The 19,719-nt window shown below is 43.7% G+C and overlaps 1 protein-coding gene across 1 annotated transcript; it reads right to left on the minus strand.

The window, feature by feature from the left end:
• Positions 1–602: 602 nt before the first annotated feature.
• LOC120021910 (receptor-type tyrosine-protein phosphatase alpha-like) lies at positions 603–19,612 on the minus strand. Its single transcript, XM_038965751.1, has 21 exons — positions 19,567–19,612; positions 17,040–17,447; positions 16,878–16,898; positions 13,403–13,505; positions 11,365–11,438; positions 10,706–10,842; positions 7,204–7,294; positions 6,760–6,836; positions 6,275–6,311; positions 5,888–5,985; positions 5,436–5,555; positions 4,952–5,118; positions 4,594–4,729; positions 4,033–4,179; positions 3,634–3,727; positions 3,377–3,453; positions 2,975–3,109; positions 2,544–2,669; positions 2,200–2,351; positions 1,906–2,041; positions 603–1,150 (listed from the first exon to the last, which is right to left on the minus strand). Exons 1-21 carry the CDS (start codon positions 19,610–19,612, stop codon positions 1,076–1,078), a joined length of 2,457 nt encoding a protein of 818 aa, XP_038821679.1. The 3' UTR covers positions 603–1,075.
• Between the last annotated feature and the right edge of the window lie 107 nt (positions 19,613–19,719).

Genomic DNA, 19,719 nt, shown 5'->3' on the forward strand with positions numbered 1-19,719 from the left:
CCAACCGCCATGTCTTTGTGAGATGCAGAGTAGGTGAACGGATGATCTCTGCATGTGTGGTTCCCACCGTGAAGCATGGAGGAGGTGTGATGGTGCTTTGCTGGTGACACTGTCAGTGATTTCTTTAGAATTCAAGGCACACTTAACCAGCCTTCTGCAGTGATACGCCATCCCATCTGGTTTGCGCTTAGTGAGACTATCATTTGTTTTTCAACAGGACAATGACCTCACACACCTCCAGGCTGTGTAAGGGCTATTTGACCAAGAATGAGAGTGATGGAGTGCTGCATCAGATGACCTGGCCTCCACAATCACCTGACCTCAACACAATTGAGATGGTTTGGGAGGAGTTGGACCGCAGAGTGAAGGAAAAGCAGCCAACAAGTACTCAGCATATGTGGGCACTCCTTCAAGACTGTTGGAAAAGCATTCCAGGTTAAGACAACACCAAGAGTTTGCAAAGCTGTCATCAAGGTAAAGGATGGCTACTTTGAAGAATCTAAAATATACCATATATTTTGATTTGTTTAACACTTTTTTGGTTACTACATGATTTCATATGTGTTAATTCATAGTTTGTGTCTTCACTATTATTCTACAATGTAGAAAATAGTACAAATAAAGAAAAACCCTTGAATGAGTAAGTGTGTACAAACTTTTGACTGGCAGGTCTATATACACACATACCCATGAAACCCATTATGTCACCCTAAAAATGCAGCCAAACTTGAACTTGACCTAAAAACAAAACCCCCAAATGTGACAGGGTAAGTACAGTATATGTACATTGGGTGTTTTGGGGAGTGTCTGGATGTGGGGGGGATAGGGACAAGGGGCCGTATTAACAAGCTCAATATTACAAAATATTCAAGAAGGCATCTCTGATATTCACTCCCTCCGGTACACTGCAGTGCTGCACTTGGCTCTGTCAAAAAAACTTCAATTCCCTTTCCCTCTGTGCACGCAGGCTGCCCAGTCATCTAAGCCGTGAACAGTTTGTTTCTTTCCGTCGGGTACGTGTGGGTTTGGTGTGTGTTTATGACTGTGTATGGATGTCCGTCCCCTGTGTGGGTCCCTACTTGAAGTTGGCGTAGTCAGAAAAGGCATCGATATACTCCTGGACCACTTTGTAGCAGAACTCGTACTGCTCCTAAACACAAGAGAGAGAACATCCCATTGATGAGTAGAAAATATAAAGTACACAACCAAGATCAATTCATTTGCACAAACTGAAATGCAAAAGTCGCCGAAGTGGCCGAAAAAGCTGTTTCCAATGCCGTCTAAAAGCAGCAGAGAAAAGGGAGGCAGGTAGCCTAGCGGTTAAGAGCATTGGGGCCAGTAACTGAAAAATCTGCCAATTTGCCCTTGAGAAAGGCACTTAACGTCTGCTAAATGACTCAAAAGTAAATGAACTCAAGCACACACACAAACAATGTCTCATTTGGTGATGATCACCTATTAAGAAGAAATGGAGGGGGAAAAAAGAAAAAGAAATGTGGACAGAGGGAGTTTCTGACTAGGTGAGCCAAGAGCTCCAAGAGGAGTTTATGCTTGCTTACTTGTTTACATTTGTTGTTGACAACAAACATGGTATGCTAGACACTAAGCAGCACCATTTTCACAATACTTTCCACATTATTCACATAAGGTGACATTTAGCACAAGGATTTTGGCCGTGAGTTCCCCATAATAATGAATAGACAGGAAGGCATATTACTGAATGCGAGTTCCTAAGGTTGCAACTCCTAATTGCATCACATGCATCCCGTGCATTGAACAGTTGGCCAAACACATAACACATCATTAAAGGTGTATAATTACATTGCGCAGCAGATTATAATGAGCTTCACAGTATATATATATATATTCTCTTTTTGTGTGATAAATTATGTCCAGTGTCCTCACCAGTGTCTGCACCATGTGGGGCCTCTGCAGCCGGAGGCTCTTGACAGTCTGAAAGACGTCCAGGATGGCCTCAGCCTTCACCCGCTCCAGGACCGTGCTCAGGGCACAGAAGGTCCCCGTCCGCCCCGCGCCCGCACTGACAACACACACACACAGATAGAGATAAACCAAGGTTAGACACACGCGCGCCCACAAAATATAGTAAATGGTAAACGCTACAGAGTTGGATGTTAGGTTACACATTTCTGTAAAGGTATTGACTCGAACATTGTTAAAACGTTAGGTGAAGGTTACCTGCAGTGGACAGTGATGGGGTGGTTGCCAGATTGTTGCTGCTGCTTCTGGACCGCAGCGATGATGTTGATCATCCCCTTCCCGTCGCTGGGGATGCCCACCTCCGGCCAGCCATGAAAATGGAACTGCCTCACCGCACGAGCCTTGTTCTCCTAAAGAGAGCGAGCGAGTAAGAGAGAGAGCGTAAGGGAGACACACCCACACTCAGAGGACACACAGAAGTGACTGAATTCAAATCTAGTTGACCTTGGCTTAGGGTGTGTGTGCAGCTGGTGTTTTGAATGGGTTGTGTTGACTACTAGAGTTTTTAGGGTTTTTTTTTTCGAGGCGGCCTCTGTCCTCACCCGGTTGTTGGTGACCAGGAGGTCTCTAACAGTGTAGCTCTCACTCTCCTCCTCCCTCTTCAGCTCGATGGAGAGTTCACCACACACCATCACCCCATCACTGGGCCAATACTGAGCACACTTTTCCTACAAAAAGACAGCGGGGGATGGAGAGAGCGGGGGAGAGAGAGAGAGAGAGAGAGAGAGAGAGAGAGAGAGAGAGAGAGAGATGGAGAAAAAGAGACAAAGTAGGTGAAGCTCAGTCATTTCCCGGGCTCATGTCACTTATCATTCAGCTCCAGGAAGTAGTTAAAACTAGCAGAGAATGATCCTCTAATCACAAGACAGAACCGGGAAACGGACCAATAAGAAGACTTTCCCCTTCCAATCATTGTTTTCTCTACTTCTGGCATGGCATGACTGGGTGGAGTAAAAGGTCCATCTCTCCGTACCTGTCCTCTCTCCTCCAGCTCGGTGAGCATGACTATGGAGCAGCTCCTCCACTCCCAGATCATCCTCCAGAAGTCTTCGATGGTGTGTTGCAGCGGGCCCTGACTGGCGATGTACGAGTCCTTCTGACGGTAGCCCTGGACCAGACACAGGTCAGCTTAGACACACCAAACCACACACGCACACCTCCACAACCATTGTAGGAGCCATTTCGGCCTTTATCAGTTGTGTAACCTTCCCAGACTCTCGCCAAGGTTCTCTACCTCCACGATCATTTCAAGACAGGCTTATCCTTACATTCAACCTACATGTGAATAGTTACTTGTGTTGGTGTTAAAGTTCTGTTAACTTGTCTAATTTTAAAAACCACCAAAACCCGTAACGCAGTGCGACTGTCTACTCACATCGATGAAGGAAGCGTTGACATAATCCGTGCTCTCCTCCCCTCTCTTGACTGGAATGATCACTCTGTTGAACTCATCTACACGACACCCACAAACAGGTTACATTGCACGGAGTTCTGGGACAGACTTTAACATTAAGACTTTAACATAGACTGCGGTAATCTGCTACGCTAAAGCCTAGGCATTAGCTCGGGGAGCTAACACTAGTCTTCAGGTCTCAGGCGAGGTATCTGGAACAGTAGAAGCCGTCAACTCACATGGGATGATCTGGAGAACTCGGTTCTTCTTCATGTTTGCCGGCAGGTTGCCCGTCCTCATCTTGTCGTTCTGGATCTTGATGGAGGTCAGCTTCTGTGTGGGGAGACAAAACCCCGGGCTTAGCATTCACAGACTCGAAAAAATATTACCCAGGGGGGAAAATGCTCTCAAGACAACTGCCACTGCAACAGTTTAAACCTGAATCATATTCATTAGTGCACACCGCAGCAAAACATTTTGCAACGTCAAACAAAAACGACCATCAATTTTCTTCCATTTGAGTCAAATAGATGTGCTATGGTCAAATCCTTTTAAACACTTGTAGTTGAGGTGCGCTTGATTTAGCTTGGACTTTGCACTTTTGGGACTATTCCATTACACCAGACAAACAAAATCACCTTGAACTCGGCTTCCATGCCCCCACACCCGGCGGCGGAGGGGGCGTAGAGCTTGGCCAGGTGGGACTCCAGGGAGGTCACCTCCAGCTCTGTGTCTCCGTACAGGTAGTGCTCCAGCATGGCCTGGAAGATGAACACGTATTGCATCTGTGGGGAGAAGGAAGAGGGTGAAGTAGAGCGATAGGGAAGAGAGAGCGAAATCCTTATAGACTTTTAGCATACTTGCAATGCTCATATTATACATCCACAAGAGGTGTCAGAAGAGAACACAACATGAACAGGTAATACCCACACACTCAAAGCTCCCAATTTGAGACTTGAGTGGAAACCTGCTTATAGAATTCATACATTATAATGCTGTGAGTGTGGGGTCTTTATTCAAGTCAGGGTAACGATGTGGTCTTATTCAAGTCAGGGCAATGTTGTGGGGTCTTGTTCAAGTCAGGGCAATGTTGTGGGGTCTTGTTCAAGTCAGGGCAATGTTGTGGTCTTATTCAAGTCAGACTAATAATGTTATGATCTTATTGCAGTCTGGGTAATGTTGTGGTCATTACAACTTACGTCGGTCTGGACCATTTGGCAGCGCTGGGCTCTGATGCGCGTGACGAAGCCAAAGACGTCCACCTTCCTCTCTGTGTTCATCATATCCAACATGGCGTCTATCACTATGAAGGTACCTGTCCTCCCCACCCCCGCACTAATACACAGTCCGACACACACAGTCCGACACACAGGTAGAAAGAGAGAGAGAGCGTGAGTCAGAAACAAACATACACAGAAAGCTACTTCGTAGTGTGTGACTGAATCTGGGTCGTGTTAGCCCACTAAGCTTAAACCTAGGCATTAGCTGGGCATCTAGGCATCAGCGAACCACCTCCGCTGCCACCAATAAGACACGTGCGCGCACACACACACTGACCTGCAGTGGACCACGATGGGGCCGGAGTACTGGGGGTTGCAGGTCTTGACTTTCTTGAGGAACTTAAGCATGCCGATGGGTGTGAAGGGAACACCAAAGTCTGGCCAGCTGGTGAAGTGGAACTGGGTCACCAGCCGCTGGGGCTTCTTACCCCCCACATCCCCCACCTAGAGAGAGAGGAAGGGGGAATGGCAGAGACAGAGAAACCATTGGGGTGACTGTTTTTGGAGTATCAGACAAGCTTAGTGCCATCTTCACCTTAACCTCGCTCACAAACTTTGCCATCAGCGTACCAAACATGTAGAGACCTGCTAAGCGTGTTGTTCATTAGAGAATGCTTGGTGTCTGTAGGGCATGGGTTTGATAGATGGTGTGGTGAGAGGAGCCAGGAGAAAAGAGGATAAACGAGGGAGGGAGGAGAGAGAAGCGTACCTGTGGATACAGAGGAGAGAAGAAAAGAGGGGGGGGGGGACGCCAGGGTTACCTGTTGGATGCAGAACTTGCGGATGGTGTAGTCCACCAGCACCATCATGTCTTCCACAGAGACCCGGATGTTGCCGTAGGTCCAGCAGCCCTGGTCCGGCCAGTACTGGGCACACTTACACTGAGACACACAGAGAGATTGCCGCTGTATGGATTTCTTTCAAATGAAAAGAAACAAACACTCATAGTCGTACACTCATACGTTCACGTTGGAAATTTGACATGCTGAACATAACCCATCAACTTCATATAGCCTCTACCAAGAAAGACCTAGCCAGGGTCTTTTCAGGAGGGTGCAAGGTTACAGAATGGTTCAGATCGAAATACATTTTTTAGAACATATATTATAAATGCCTTTAAACTGTTAAAATAGGCAACGTTCTGAACTTTTCACCTTCCTGAACACACCCCTGTTCTCACCCCACCCCCCTCTTTCTCCTCCTCCTTCCCTACCTCTTTTCTCTCCTTCAGGTTGGTCACCATCACGATGGTGGCTGTGTTCTGTTCCCAGATCATTCTCCAGAAGTCGTTTACCGTCTCCTCCTTTGGCCCTGAGAGAGACAGATATATTATCATCACTGATTAAATACAATCCTGTATGTTTGATTTGGCAATGTAATATGTCGTCATATTACAATGCCAATAAAGCTCATCAGATTGAATGGAACCGAGAGACGGGGCGTTGGAATCCGGGCCTGCGTCCTATATGGAACACTATTCCTTATTTAGTGCACTACGTAGTGAATAGGATGCAAGGACTCTGGTGCAAACGTAGGGCACTAAATTGGGAATAGGGTGCATTACATGAGCCTATCCCAGCAGCTAGAATAGCCACCTTACCTTGAGCTGCAATGAACTTGTTCTTCTCTTGGTAACCCTGAGAACAAGAGGAAGGCAGAAAAGGAAAAGGGTTAGAAAAACGTTTTGTTTGAACGCTGAATCCGTTTAATGACCATGTCTTGCATCGTTAAGTAAAGTTCTGATGTCTCGTCCGTGATGCTCTACTTTCTGATGTATTGATGCTGTTTCAAAACTTCATGCGCACTGAGAGTGGGACATACGTTCTACAAATGAAATAGTATTTTTATAAAAAGAGAGAGTGCAAAGGAGAGCGACGGCGAGAGAGCAAGAGTGATGAATAAGTCACCATTCTAACGCAACCTTTTATCGATCTGTTTAAACTTTATTTATCCAGGGAGTCCCATGGAAGTCAAAAGACCTCTCTGACAAGGGAGAACTGGCCAAGGGGTAGCTCAATATCAAAATTTAAAAAACACATCAAACACAGCTTGTCATTGATGTCCATGGCTTGTGGCGTCACTCACGTTGATGAAGGACGCGTTGATGAAGTCAGAGTCTGGAACTCCCTCTAGAGACGACAGATGCACCCTGGAGTGGTCATCTGAAAACACACACAAACAGAACCTTGATTAGACGAATGGCAAGCCTGTGTTTTAAAAAAGGAGCTACATGTAACATGTACATAATAGCGCCAAATGTCAAATACATACCGATAGAAGCAAAGGAATAGAAATCCACGAGAGTAAAACATACTTGGTAGAACACCGCTCGATGCTGCTAATTAGCACTTTTACAGAGACTAGCCGGGTCTAGCTGTTGCTGTATACAACTTCCTGAATTACGATTCGTTCTTGTTCGCAACGTTGACAATGTATTTCCAACGGATGTTTTTTGGATAAGGTAACAAGCAGTTCTATGCCATGCGTTTCTAAGCAGAATCAGGCTTTAGCTCTGCGTTGGGGACTCACACGGCAGGATGTTGACGTATCGGTTCTTCTCCTTGTTCTCCTCCTTAGAGGCCGCGTCGCATGACGCCTGGATGGGGCACACCGGCAGCGCCTGGACACACAGACAGAGGGCCATCAGACACACAGACAGGTAACATTTATCTGAGATGAATGCCCTGTAATGCATGTTCCTATCGGTGTGTCCCTAGAGTGATATTCTTCTTTGCATCTCCAAGAAAATCAAATAAGGAAAGGAAGCTAAGGGAATTAGGTATTATTGGGACACAGCTTATAGGCTCTGCGTAGGGGAGTATACCACTCCAAATCAGTAGCTACTCACACGCAGAGCGTTCTAGTTGCAAGTTCTACCCGCCTATTGTCCTGACAGGGCCATAGATGACTAATGTGTGTAAGGCGTGTGTGTGTGTGTGTGGGTGTATATATATATATATACAGTGGGGAGAAGAAGTATTTGATAACCTGCAAAATCGGCAGGTTTTCCTACTTACAAAGCATGTAGAGGTCTGTAATTTTTATCATAGGTACACTTCAACTGTGAGAGACGGAATCTAAAACAAAAGTCCAGACAATCACATTGTATGATTTTTAAGTAATTGATTTAAATTTTATTGCATGACATAAGTATTTGATACATCAGAAAAGCAGAACTTAATATTTGGCACAGAAACCTTTGTTTGCAATTACAGAGATCATACGTTTCCTGTAGTTCTTGACCAGGTTTGAACACACTGCAGCAGGGATTTTGGCCCACTCCTCCATACAGACCTTCAGGTTTCGGGGCTGTCGCTGGGCAATACGGACTTTCAGCTCCCTCCAAAGATTTTCTATTGGGTTCAGATCTGGAGACTGGCTAGGCCACTCCAGGACCTTGAGATGCTTCTCACTCCTTAGTTGCCCTGGCTGTGTGTTTCGGGTCGTTGTCATGCTGGAAGACCCAGCCACAACCCATCTTCAATGCTCTTACTGAGGGAAGGAGGTTGTTGGCCAAGATCTCGCGATACATGGCCCCATCCATCCTCCCCTCAATACGGTGCAGTCATCCTGTCCCCTTTGCAGAAAAGCATCCCCAAAGAATGATGTTTCCACCTCCATGCTTCACGGTTGGGATGGTGTTCTTGGAGTTGTACTCATCCTTCTTCTTCCTCCAAACACGGCGAGTGGAATTTAGACCAAAAAGCTCTATTTTTGTCTCATCAGACCACATGACCTTCTCCCATTCCTCCTCTGGATCATCCAGATGGTCATTGGCAAACTTCAGACGGGCCTGGACATGCGCAGGCTTGAGCAGGGGGACCTTGCGTGCGCTGCAGGATTTTAATCCATGACGGCGTAGTGTGTTACTAATGGTTTTCTTTGAGACTGTGGTCCCAGCTCTCTTCAGGTCATTGACCAGGTCCTGCCGTGTAGTTCTGGGCTGATCCCTCACCTTCCTCATGATCATTGATGCCCCACGAGGTGAGATCTTGCATAGAGCCCCAGACCGAGGGTGATTGACCGTCATCTTGAACTTCTTCCATTTTCTAATAATTGCGCCAACAGTTGTTGCCTTCTCACCAAGCTGCTTGCCTATTGTCCTGTAGCCCATCCCAGCCTTGTGCAGGTCTACAATTTTAGCCCTGATGTCCTTACACAGCTCTCTGGTCTTGGCCATTGTGGAGAGGTCGGAGTCTGTTTGATTGAGTGTGTGGACAGGTGTCTTTTATACAGGTAACGAGTTCAAACAGGTGCAGTTAATACAGGTAATGAGTGGAGAACAGGAGGGCTTCTTAAAGAAAAACTAACAGGTCTGTGAGAGCCGGAATTCTTACTGGTTGGTAGGTGATCAAATACTTATATCATGCAATAAAATGCAAATGAATTACTTCAAAAATCATACACTGTGATTTTTTGGATTTTTGTTTTAGATTCCGTCTCTCACAGTTGAAGTGTACCTATGATAAAAATTACAGACCTCTACATGCTTTGTAAGTAGGAAAACCTGCAAAATCGGCAGTGTATCAAATACTTGTTCTCCCCACTGTATATATTACCAGTCAAAAGTTTGTACACACCTACTCAATCAAGGGTCATCAAAATTATGAAATAACACATACGGTATCATGTAGTAACCAAAAAAAGGGTTAAACGAGACAAAATATATTTTATATTTGAGATTCTTCAAAGTAGCCACCCTTTGCCTTTATGACAGCTTTGCACATTCTTGGCATTCTCTCAACTAGCTTCACCTGGAATGCTTTTCCAACAGTCTTGGAGTTCCCACATATGCTGAGCACTTGTTGGCTGCTTTTTCTTCACTCTGCGGTACAACTCATCCCAAACCATCTCAATTGGGTTAAGGTCGAGGGATTGTGGAGTCCAGGTCATCTGACGGAGCACTCCATCACTCTCATTCTTGGTTAAATAGCCCTTACACAGCCTGGTGGTGTGTTTTGGGTCATTGTCCTATTGAAAAACAAATGAAATTTCCACTAAGCGCAAACCAGATGGGATATCGCTGCAGAATGCTGTGGTAGCCATGCTGGTTAAGTGTGCCTTGAATTCAAAATAAATCACTGACAGTGTCACCAGCAAAGCACCCCCACACCTTCTCCTCCATGCTTCACGGTGGGAACAAAACATGCGGAGATCATCCGTTCACCTACTCTGCGTCACAAAGACACGGCGGGTCGGAACCAAAAAAATCTAAAATTTGGACTCATCAGACCAAAGGACAGATTTTCACCGATCGAATGTCCATTGCTTGTGTTTCTCGGCCCAATCAAGTCTCTTCTTCTTATTGGTGTCCTTTAGTAGCGGTTTCTTTGCAGCAATTCGACCATGAAGGCCTGATTCACGCAGTATCATCTTAACAGTTGATGTTGAGATGTGTCTGTTCTTGAAGCATTTATTTGGGCTACAAATTCTGAGGCTGGTAACACTAATGAACGTATCCTATGCAGCAGAGGTAACTCTGGGTCTTCCTTTCCTGTGGCGGTCATCATGACAGCCAGTTTCCTCATAGTGCTCTATGGTTTTTGGTTTTTGCGACTGCACTTGAAGAAACGTTCAACGTTATTGAAATATTCTGCACACTCTTTTACCAAGTAAGGCTATCTTACCTACCTTGTCACAACACAACTCAAATGCATTAAGAAGGAAAGAAATTCCACAAATTAACTTTTAACAAGGCACACCTCTTAATTAAAATTAATTCCAGGTGACTACCTCATGAAGCTGGTTGAGAGAATGCCAAAAGTGTCCAAAGCTGTCATCAAGGCAAAGGGTGGCTACTTGAAGAACCTCAAATATAAAATATATTTTGATTTGTTTAACACGTCTTTGGTTACTACATGATTCCATATGTGATATTTCAAAGTTGATGTCTTCACTATTATTCTACAATGTAGAAAATAGCACAAAAAGGAAAAACCCTTGAATGAGTAGGTGTCCAAATGTTTGACTTGTATGTATGTATGTATGTATGTATGTATGTATGTATGTATGTATGTATGTGCGCACATACATTGAACTCCTCCCGGAAGAGCTTGTTGTCATCAGCCATGCGACGATTCATATCCTCCTCCAGCTTGTCAACAACAAGGGGTGGGTACTTCCTGTTGGTGCTAGGCGAGCGGGCCAATAGCGGCACACTCTGGAGCTCTGCAAGAGCAGGAAGGGAGGGAAGTAATGGGACAGGAAAGATAGGTGGCGATTGAGGCCCACAGGGGAAGGGGGGGAGAGAAAAACCCTTATTGTTGAGACACTGACAACAATAAAGATAGTGACACATTCACCAACAAATGATTATAAATTCATGAACTATAGAAAATGTTATATTATGATAAATATGTTATACATTAAAACAGATTCTAATCTACACATGCAACTTCTCCAAACTGACTGTGTGTGTTAATAAAAGCCCACAAGGGGGCACCATAAACCAATCCAACACTGCTAGTGTGCCACAACTCATCATATTGAACAACTGCTGTGGCCAAGAATCAGTAAATGATCAGAAGACCAATGTAATTTTATCTGATCACAGAACAATGGAGAAAGTTGGCTATGATAGAGACATGCATAAAAATTCCGGTAAATGTACGACCACAGACAAAACATGCACGTTCTCTCACAGAAAACACACGTGTGTACACACATACGTGTACAAACACACACGGTTACCTGTATCATCTGATCTACCGTTGGTCAGCCTGAAGGAGTTGGAATGGCTGCCGGCCTGCTTGTACTTCTTAAACCTGTCAATCATACGACACACACGAATACTCACACCCCTTGACTTTGTCCACATTCTGTAGCGTTACAAAGTGGGATTAAAACGTCAACGATCTACACAAAATACACGGTTATGTCAAAATGGAAGAGATTTACAACTTTTTGCTAACATAAAACAAGTATTCAACCCCCCCCACCCCCAGAGTCAGTACATGTTAGAATCACCTTTACCAGCGAATACAGCTGTGAGTCTTTAAGGGTTGTACAACATTTGCCCATTATTCTTTAAAGAAAATATTAAATATCTGTCAAATTGATTGTTGATGATTGCTAGACAGCCATTTTCAAGTCTTCCCATAGATTATCAAGCCGATTTAAGTCAAAACCGTAACTAGGCCACTCGGGAACATTGAATGTCGTATTGGTAAGCAACTCCAGTGTATATTTGGCCTTGTGTTTTAGGTAATTGTCCTGCTGAATGTCTCCAAGTGTCTTTGGAAAGCAGACTGAACCAGGTTTTCCTCTCAGATTTTGCCTGTGCTTAGCTGTAGTCTGTTTCTTCTTATCCTAAAACTCCCTAGTCTGTGCTGATGACAAGCATATCCATAACATGATACAGCCACCACCATGCTTGAAAATATGAAGAGTGGGACTCAGTGATGTGTTGGAATTTCCCCAAAGACAACACGTTGTATTCAAGACAAAAAGTACATTTCTTTGCCTCATTTTTTTTTGCAGTATTACTTTAGCGCCTTAAATGCAAACAATATTTTTTTATTCTGAAAAGGCTGCATTCTTTTCACTGTCATTTATGTTAGTATTGTGGAGAAACTACAATGTTGTTAATACCTCCTCAGTCACTTCCTCACCGGCAACGGAGTTAAAAAGGACGTCTATCTTTTTTTTTTTTTTTTTTTTTTTTTTTTTTTTTATAAACTTATCTACCAATCGGCTATTTGCGAACCATTGGAAAACCTCCCTGGTCTTTCTGCTTGAAATTCACTGCTCGGCTGAGGGAACTTACAGATAATTGTATGCGTTGGGTGCAGAGAGATGCAGTAGTCGTTTAAAAATCAACACTATTATTGCACACCGGAGTAGTCCATGCAACTTGTGACTTTTTGTTAAGAAACTTTTTACTCCTGAACTTTTTTAGGCTTGCCATAACAAAACATACTTCATTGACTCAAGACATTTCAGCTTTCCATTTTTAATGAATTTGTTACCATTTCTAAAAAAAATAATTCAACTTTGACATTATGGGGTATTTTGTGTAGATCATTGACACAAAATCTCAATTTAATCCATTTAAATTCAGGCTGTAATAACAAAATGTCGAAAAGTCGATGGGGTGGGAATACTTTCTGAAGGCCTTGTACATGCAGAATATCACCCACACAGTCACACACACAGCCATTGCCATGGTAACTACTATAACACTTGGTTCATCCACACTGGCCTCTATAGGGTGTTTGTGTATGAAAGAAGACACGCAAACTATTTCCTGCTCTGCGCTTTTACAATGTGTAATGAATTGTGTGAGTAGGTGTGTACGACACCGTTAGCATTGTACATGGGTCTCATACCGGACTATTGTATAGCTCTATTCCAAAGATAAATCGTGCCTGCATCCAAACTTTTCTTTTCAGTTTAAAAATGCTTCCCTTAGACATAAGGCTGAAGGCACGACTGTGGGGGAGAAAACCAGGGTGTATTCATTACGGCACACCATAGCAAACTGTAGCAATATTTTTTGCAACGAAAACTAACGTTTATTGGACAAGTTCAGGAAGCCCCTCCCCGTTTCTTCAATTTGGTGCCTGATCCAGGGATGAGTTTCCGCTGGACCACACAGGCCAAGTACTAGCTGAACTCCAGTAAGATAAGACTTCTGGTTTAGTTACAAAAAGTTGCGCTACGGTGTGCTCTACTGAACAGAACCCAGATGAGTGGTGTGGGTGGTTTCTGCCAGAGGGACATGACTGACCTGAGCATATAGAGGATGATGATGATGAAGACGATGACGAGCAGGGATGACAGAGCCACCATCACCGCAATGATGGGCGTGTCATCTGATTGCGTATTTTGGTCTGAGAGAACGAGGGAGAGAGAGAGAGAGAATTTAACAACATTCTAAAAATGAGTACAAGTTCGATTTGGCATTTGATTGAGCCTGTCTCGGGTGCCCCAATGGGGTTTGGGTTGGCACTTCTTGGACAATTCATTGGATCCATCGCACCAGGCAAGCTCGATCAAGCGCACAAATCAGCTTAAGTATTTGAAAGAAAACCAATACTATTCAATACTGTTAATAGTTAACAGTATGCATTAGACAGGCTATATGAAACTGTCCACTCCATGATTTCTACACTGATTACAGGAGTGGGACATCTTGGTAACAGTTTTTTGGACAGCGTTGTCATTAGTCTTACATAACATTTGCATAATAATGACAGAAGCGATGCCGTTAACTGTCGTTACAGAGCAGAAAGAACACGACACAAACGATGAGACTTTGCTTCTGTAGAGGGGTTAACCAAATAGTAGAGGTACAGTCATATATTGTATATACTTAAGCAATAAGGCATGAGGGGGTATGGTATATGGCCAATATACCCCGGCTAAGGGCTGTTCTGGATACAGCCCGTAGCCGTGGTATATTGGCCATATACCACAAACCCCCGAGGTGCCTTAATGCTATTATAATGGGACACAGTACACATTGAATGGTGCTGCACCACGTTGGTAGGAAGGTAAGTTAAACTGATGAGCAGTAGAGGGGGACTATTCAACCCATTCCAATTCAACGGCTCATACTGCGGGCACAGAGGACGGATAAAAAATAAACAGACAGAGGAGAGATGCAGAGCTTGAATAGTGCGTGTGTTCGACAGGCCAGTTCAATTATTGGCACGTCGCTGCCACGACTGCTTATGACATCAGAAAAGTAGTCACACCCCTTGACTTTTTCTAAACGTTGTGTTATAGCCTGAACTTAAAATGGAATAAATTGAGATTTTGAGTCACTGACCTATACGCAACACTCCATAATGTCAAAGTGGAATGATGATTATAAATTAATGACAAATGAAAAGCTGAAATGTCTTGAGTCGATAACTATTCAACCCCATTTGTTATCGCAAGCCTAAATAAGTTCAGAAGTAAAAATGTGCCTAAAGTCACATAAGTTGCATGAACTCTGTGTGCAATAATAGATTTTTCAATGACTACCTCATCTCTGTACCCCACACACACACACTACATGACCAAAGGTATGTGGACACCTGCTCATCTTACATCTCATTCCAAGATCATGGGCATTAATATGGAGTTGGTCCCCATTTTCTGCTATAACAGCCTCCACTCTTCTGGAAAGGCTTTCCACTAGATGTTGGAACATTGCTGCGGGGACATGCTTCTATTCAGAGAGCATTAGTGAGGTCGGGCACTGATGTTGGGCGATTAGGCCTGGCTCGCAGTGCCAATTCATCCCAAAGGTGTTTGATGGGGTTGAGGTCGGGGCTCTGTGCAAGCCAGTCAAGTTCTTCCACACCAATCTGGACAAAACATTTCTGTATGGACCTCGCTTTGTGCACGGGTGCATTGTCATGCTGAAACAGCAAAGGGCCTTCCTCAAACTGTTGCCACAAAGCACAGAATAATCTAGAATGTCATTGTATGCTGTAGTGTTAAGATTACCCTAAACTCGAACAAAGGGGCCTAGCCCGAACCATGAAAAACAGCCCCAGACTATTATTCCTCCACAAAACTTTACAGTTGGCACTATGCATTCGGGCAGGTAGCTTTCTCCTGCCATCCGCCAAACCCAGAACCGCCCGTTGGACTGCCAGATGGTTAAGCGTGATTCATCACTCCAGAGAACACATTTCCACTGGTCCAGAGTCCAATGGTGGTGAGCTTTACACCACTCCAGCCGACGCTTGACATTGTGCATGGTGATCTTAGGCTTGTGTGCAGCTGCTCGGCCATGGAAACCCATTTCATGACGCTCCCGACGAACAGTTCTTGTGCTGAAGTTGCTTGCAGAGGCAGTTTGGAACTTGTCATTGAGTGTTGCAACTGAGGACAGATGATTTTTACGTGCTACGCGCTTCAGCACTTGGCTGTCCCGTTCTGTGAGCTTATGTGGCCTACCACTTTGCGGCTGAGCCGTTGTTGCTCCTAGACCTTTCCACTTCACAATAACAGCACTTACAGTTGACCGGGGCAGCTCTAGCAGGGCAGAAATTAGACGAACTGACTTGTTGGAAAGTTGGCACCTATGACGGTGCCACATTGAAAGTCACTGAGCTCTTCAGTAAGGCCATTCTACTGCTAATGTTTGTCTATAAAGATTGTATGGCTGTGTGCTCGATCTTATACACCTGTCAGCAACGGGTGTGGCTGAAATAGCCGAATCCACTAATTTGAAGGGGTGTCCCCATACTTTTGCATATATAGTGTATAATTATCTGAAGGTCCCACGGTCGAGCAGTGAATTTCAAACACATTAATTCACAAAGCAGGAGAAAACTGAGTATCGACAATCTGAGTATCGACGATCAACAATATTGTAGTTACTCCACAATACTAACCTAATTGACAGAGTGAAAAGGAAGCCAGTACATACTAAAATACTACAAAATATTAATTCTGTTTGCAAAAAGTAATACTGCAAAAAATGTGGCAAAGAAATTAACTTTATGTCCTGAATACAAAGCACTAGGTTTGGGGCAAATCCAACAATATGAAGAGTACCACTCTTCATATTTTCAAGCATGGTGGTGGCTGCATCATGTTTTGGATATGCTTGTCATCGGCAAGGACTAGAGTTTTTAATAGGATAAAAATAAACCTAATAGAGCTAAGCACAAGCCAAATCCTGGTTCAGTCTGCTTTCCAACAGACTCTGGGAGACAAAATCGCCTTGAAGCAGGACAATAACTTAAAACACAATGTCAAATATACACTGGCGTTGCTTACAAAGACAACATTGAATGTTGCCGAGTGGCCTAGTTACAGTTGACTTAAATGGCTGTCTAACAATGATCAACAACCAACTTGAAGAATAAAAAAAATAATAAAAAAATGGGCAAATATTGTACAATCCAAAGTTCTTAGAGACTTACCCAGAAAGACTCACAGCTGTAATCGCTGCCAAAGGTGATTCTAACATTGATTCAGGGGTGTGAACACTTATGTAAATTTGATATTTCTGTATTTCATTTTCCATAAATTTGCTAACATTCCTAAAATCATGTTTTCAATTTGTCATTATGCGGTATTGTGTGTAGATGGGCGAGATGTTTTATTTAATACATTTTGAATTCAGGCTGTAACAACAAAAAGTGGAATAAGTCAAGGGGTATGAATACACATTATGTTGTGCTCATGTTAGCTGTATGACCACGTTGTAACTTGAGACAATATACACACACACACACACACACACACACTCTTACCTGTGTCATCATCTCCACCATCTGAGGGTAAAACAAGAGTATCATTACTATCCAACATTTTTTTTTTTTTTTTAAATCCTACACCCCACACACAGACCTGCTCGCCTTTCACTCTCACAAGCACACACACAAAAACACTCAAACACAGATACACACACACACCTGTAGTAGTGTCACTAGTCGTGTCGGGCGACGTGGCTTCCACCGTAGGTTCTGTGGCGGTCTCCAGCGAGGGATCTGTGTGACTGTCCGGAGCAGAGGGTGTGGTCCCATTCTCCCCTCCCCGACTGACTGTGGTCGGAGCAGGGGGTGGTTGCGGGGCGGTGGTTGGACCCGTGGGGACTTGGGGGGCTATGGTTGGGCCAGGGGGTGGTGGAGGGGGGATGGGCGCCTGGGTGACACTGGGGCCTGCAGTCAATATGTTCCCCTCTGCGGTGCTGGTTGTTGTCAGGGTCGTTACGGCAGCCGTGGGAGTTGCGGTTGTTGGAGGGGTGGTGGTTGTTGCCACTGGAACATTGTGGAGGGTGGTGGCTGGAGAATCCGTGGGTTTGGCAGTGGAGACTGGACCTTCTATGAGAGAGATACAGTTTATCTAGGCCACGGGTTCTCAAACTTGTGATAGCTAATTCATCTGGGACCATTTCATAATCAGAACACAACTTCAGTGAGATGAGAATAACATACAAGGAGTTTAATTATGACTTCAGCAGTGCATGGACGGACGGACAGACCAAGTCTCGGGCACTGGGAAGGAACATTTTAAAGGCCTGCCTCTGAGAAAATGTTGCTGTTTTCAAGCAAATTTTCTGCAACTCTACACATTTTGTCATGGGGCAGAGATTTTTTGTTGTTGCAGCTTTAAAGCCAAATCTACACATTTTGTCATGGGGCTGAGATTTTTTGTTGTTGCAGCTTTAAAGCCAAATCTACACATTTTGCCATGAGGCAGATATAACTTTGCAGTTTTAAAGTAAATTACGATGCATTTTATTTAAAAAATTAAGAAAATATTTTGGGGAAATAAAATAAGTATTGAGTTGAAAAAATTATAATTGGTGGAGTACTGTGTATACCAATATTCCCATGTTGCCCAGGGTCAAGAACATAAATTGTAGATTAATAATTTTACATTGTATTATATTACACCCTCTGAATTGAATCTGTTAGTAATATTTACAGTTGAAGTCAGAAGTTTACATACACCTTACCCAAATACATCTAAACTCAGTTTCACAACTCCTGACATTTAATCCTAGTAAAAATGTCCTGTCTTAGGTCAGTTAGGATCACCACTTTATTTTAAGAATGTGAAATGTCAGAACAATAGTAGAGAGAATGATTTATTTTCAGCTTTCATTTATTTAATCACATTCCCAGTGGATCAGAAGTTTACATACACTCAATTAGTATTTGGTAGCATTGCCTTCAAATTGTTTAACTTGGGTCAAAAGTTTTGGGTTCACTTGAATTTTGGCCCATTCCTCCTGACAGAGCTGGTGTAACTGAGTCAGGTTTGTAGGCCGCCTTGCTCTTTTTCAGTTCTGCCCTCAATAGGATTGCTGTTTCTTCAATATATCCACCTAATTATTCTTCCTCATGATGCCATCTATTTTGTGAAGTGCACCAGTCCCACCTGCAGCAAAGCACGCCCACAACATGATGCTGCCACCCCCGTGCTTCACCGTTAGGATGGTGTTCTTCGGCTTGCAAGCCTCCCTCTTTTTCCTCCTAACATAACGATGGTCATTATGGCCAAACAGTTCTATTTTTGTTTCATCAGACCAAAGGACATTTCTCCAAAAAGTACAATCTTTGCCTCCATGTGCAGTTGCAAACCGTAGTCTGGCTTTTTTATGGCGGTTTTGGAGCAGTGGCTTCTTCCTTGCTGAGTGGCCTTTCAGGTTATGTCGATATAGGACTCATTTTACTGTGGATATAGATACTTTTGTACCCGTTTCCTCCAACATCTTCACAAGATCCTTTGCTGTTGTTCGGCGATTGATTTGCACTTTTCGCACCAAAGTACATTCATCTCTAGGAGACAGAACGCCTCTCCTTCCTGAGCGGTATGACGGCTGCGTGGTCTCATGGTGTTTATAATTGCGTACGATTGTTTGTACAGATGAACGTGGTACCTTCAGGCATTTGGAAATTGCTCCCAAGGATGAACCAGACTTGTCGACGTCTACAAAAAAAATTCTGAGGTCTTGACTGATTTCTTTTGATTTTCCCATAAGGTCAAGCAAAGAGGCACTGAGTTTGAAGGTAGGCCTTGAAATGCATCCACAGGTACACCTCCAATTGACTCAAATGATGTCAATTAGCCTACCAGAAGCTTCTAAAGCCATGGCATAATTTTCTGGAATTGTCCAAGCTGTTTAAAGGCACAGTCAACTTAGTGTATGTAAACCTCTGACCCACTGGAATTGTGATACAGTGAATTATAAGTAAAATAATCTGTCTGTAAACAATTGTTGGAAAAATTACTTGTGTCATGCACAAAGTAGATGTCCTAACCGACTTGCCAAAATTATAGTTTGTTAACAAGAAATTTGTGTAGTGGTTGAAAAACAAGTTAATGACTCCAACCTAAGTGTATGTAAACTTCCGACTTCAACTGTATATATAAAAATATATATATTACCATTTTGTTATATTAAGAGATCTGGCTGGAGACCCCCTGCCGTACCTCCATGACCGAACTTTGAGAACCCGTGATGTTTGTGTTGAGTCATTTAATGCCTCAACTGCGACTTCATTGGAGTTGCAGTGATACAAACAAGTATTTTACAATACAAGAACGTTCAATATGTCAAATGGTGTCAGCGGTAGGATCCGACTG

Source organism: Salvelinus namaycush, chromosome 2 (genome assembly GCF_016432855.1).
Source record: "Salvelinus namaycush isolate Seneca chromosome 2, SaNama_1.0, whole genome shotgun sequence".
Lineage (NCBI taxonomy): Eukaryota > Metazoa > Chordata > Actinopteri > Salmoniformes > Salmonidae > Salvelinus > Salvelinus namaycush.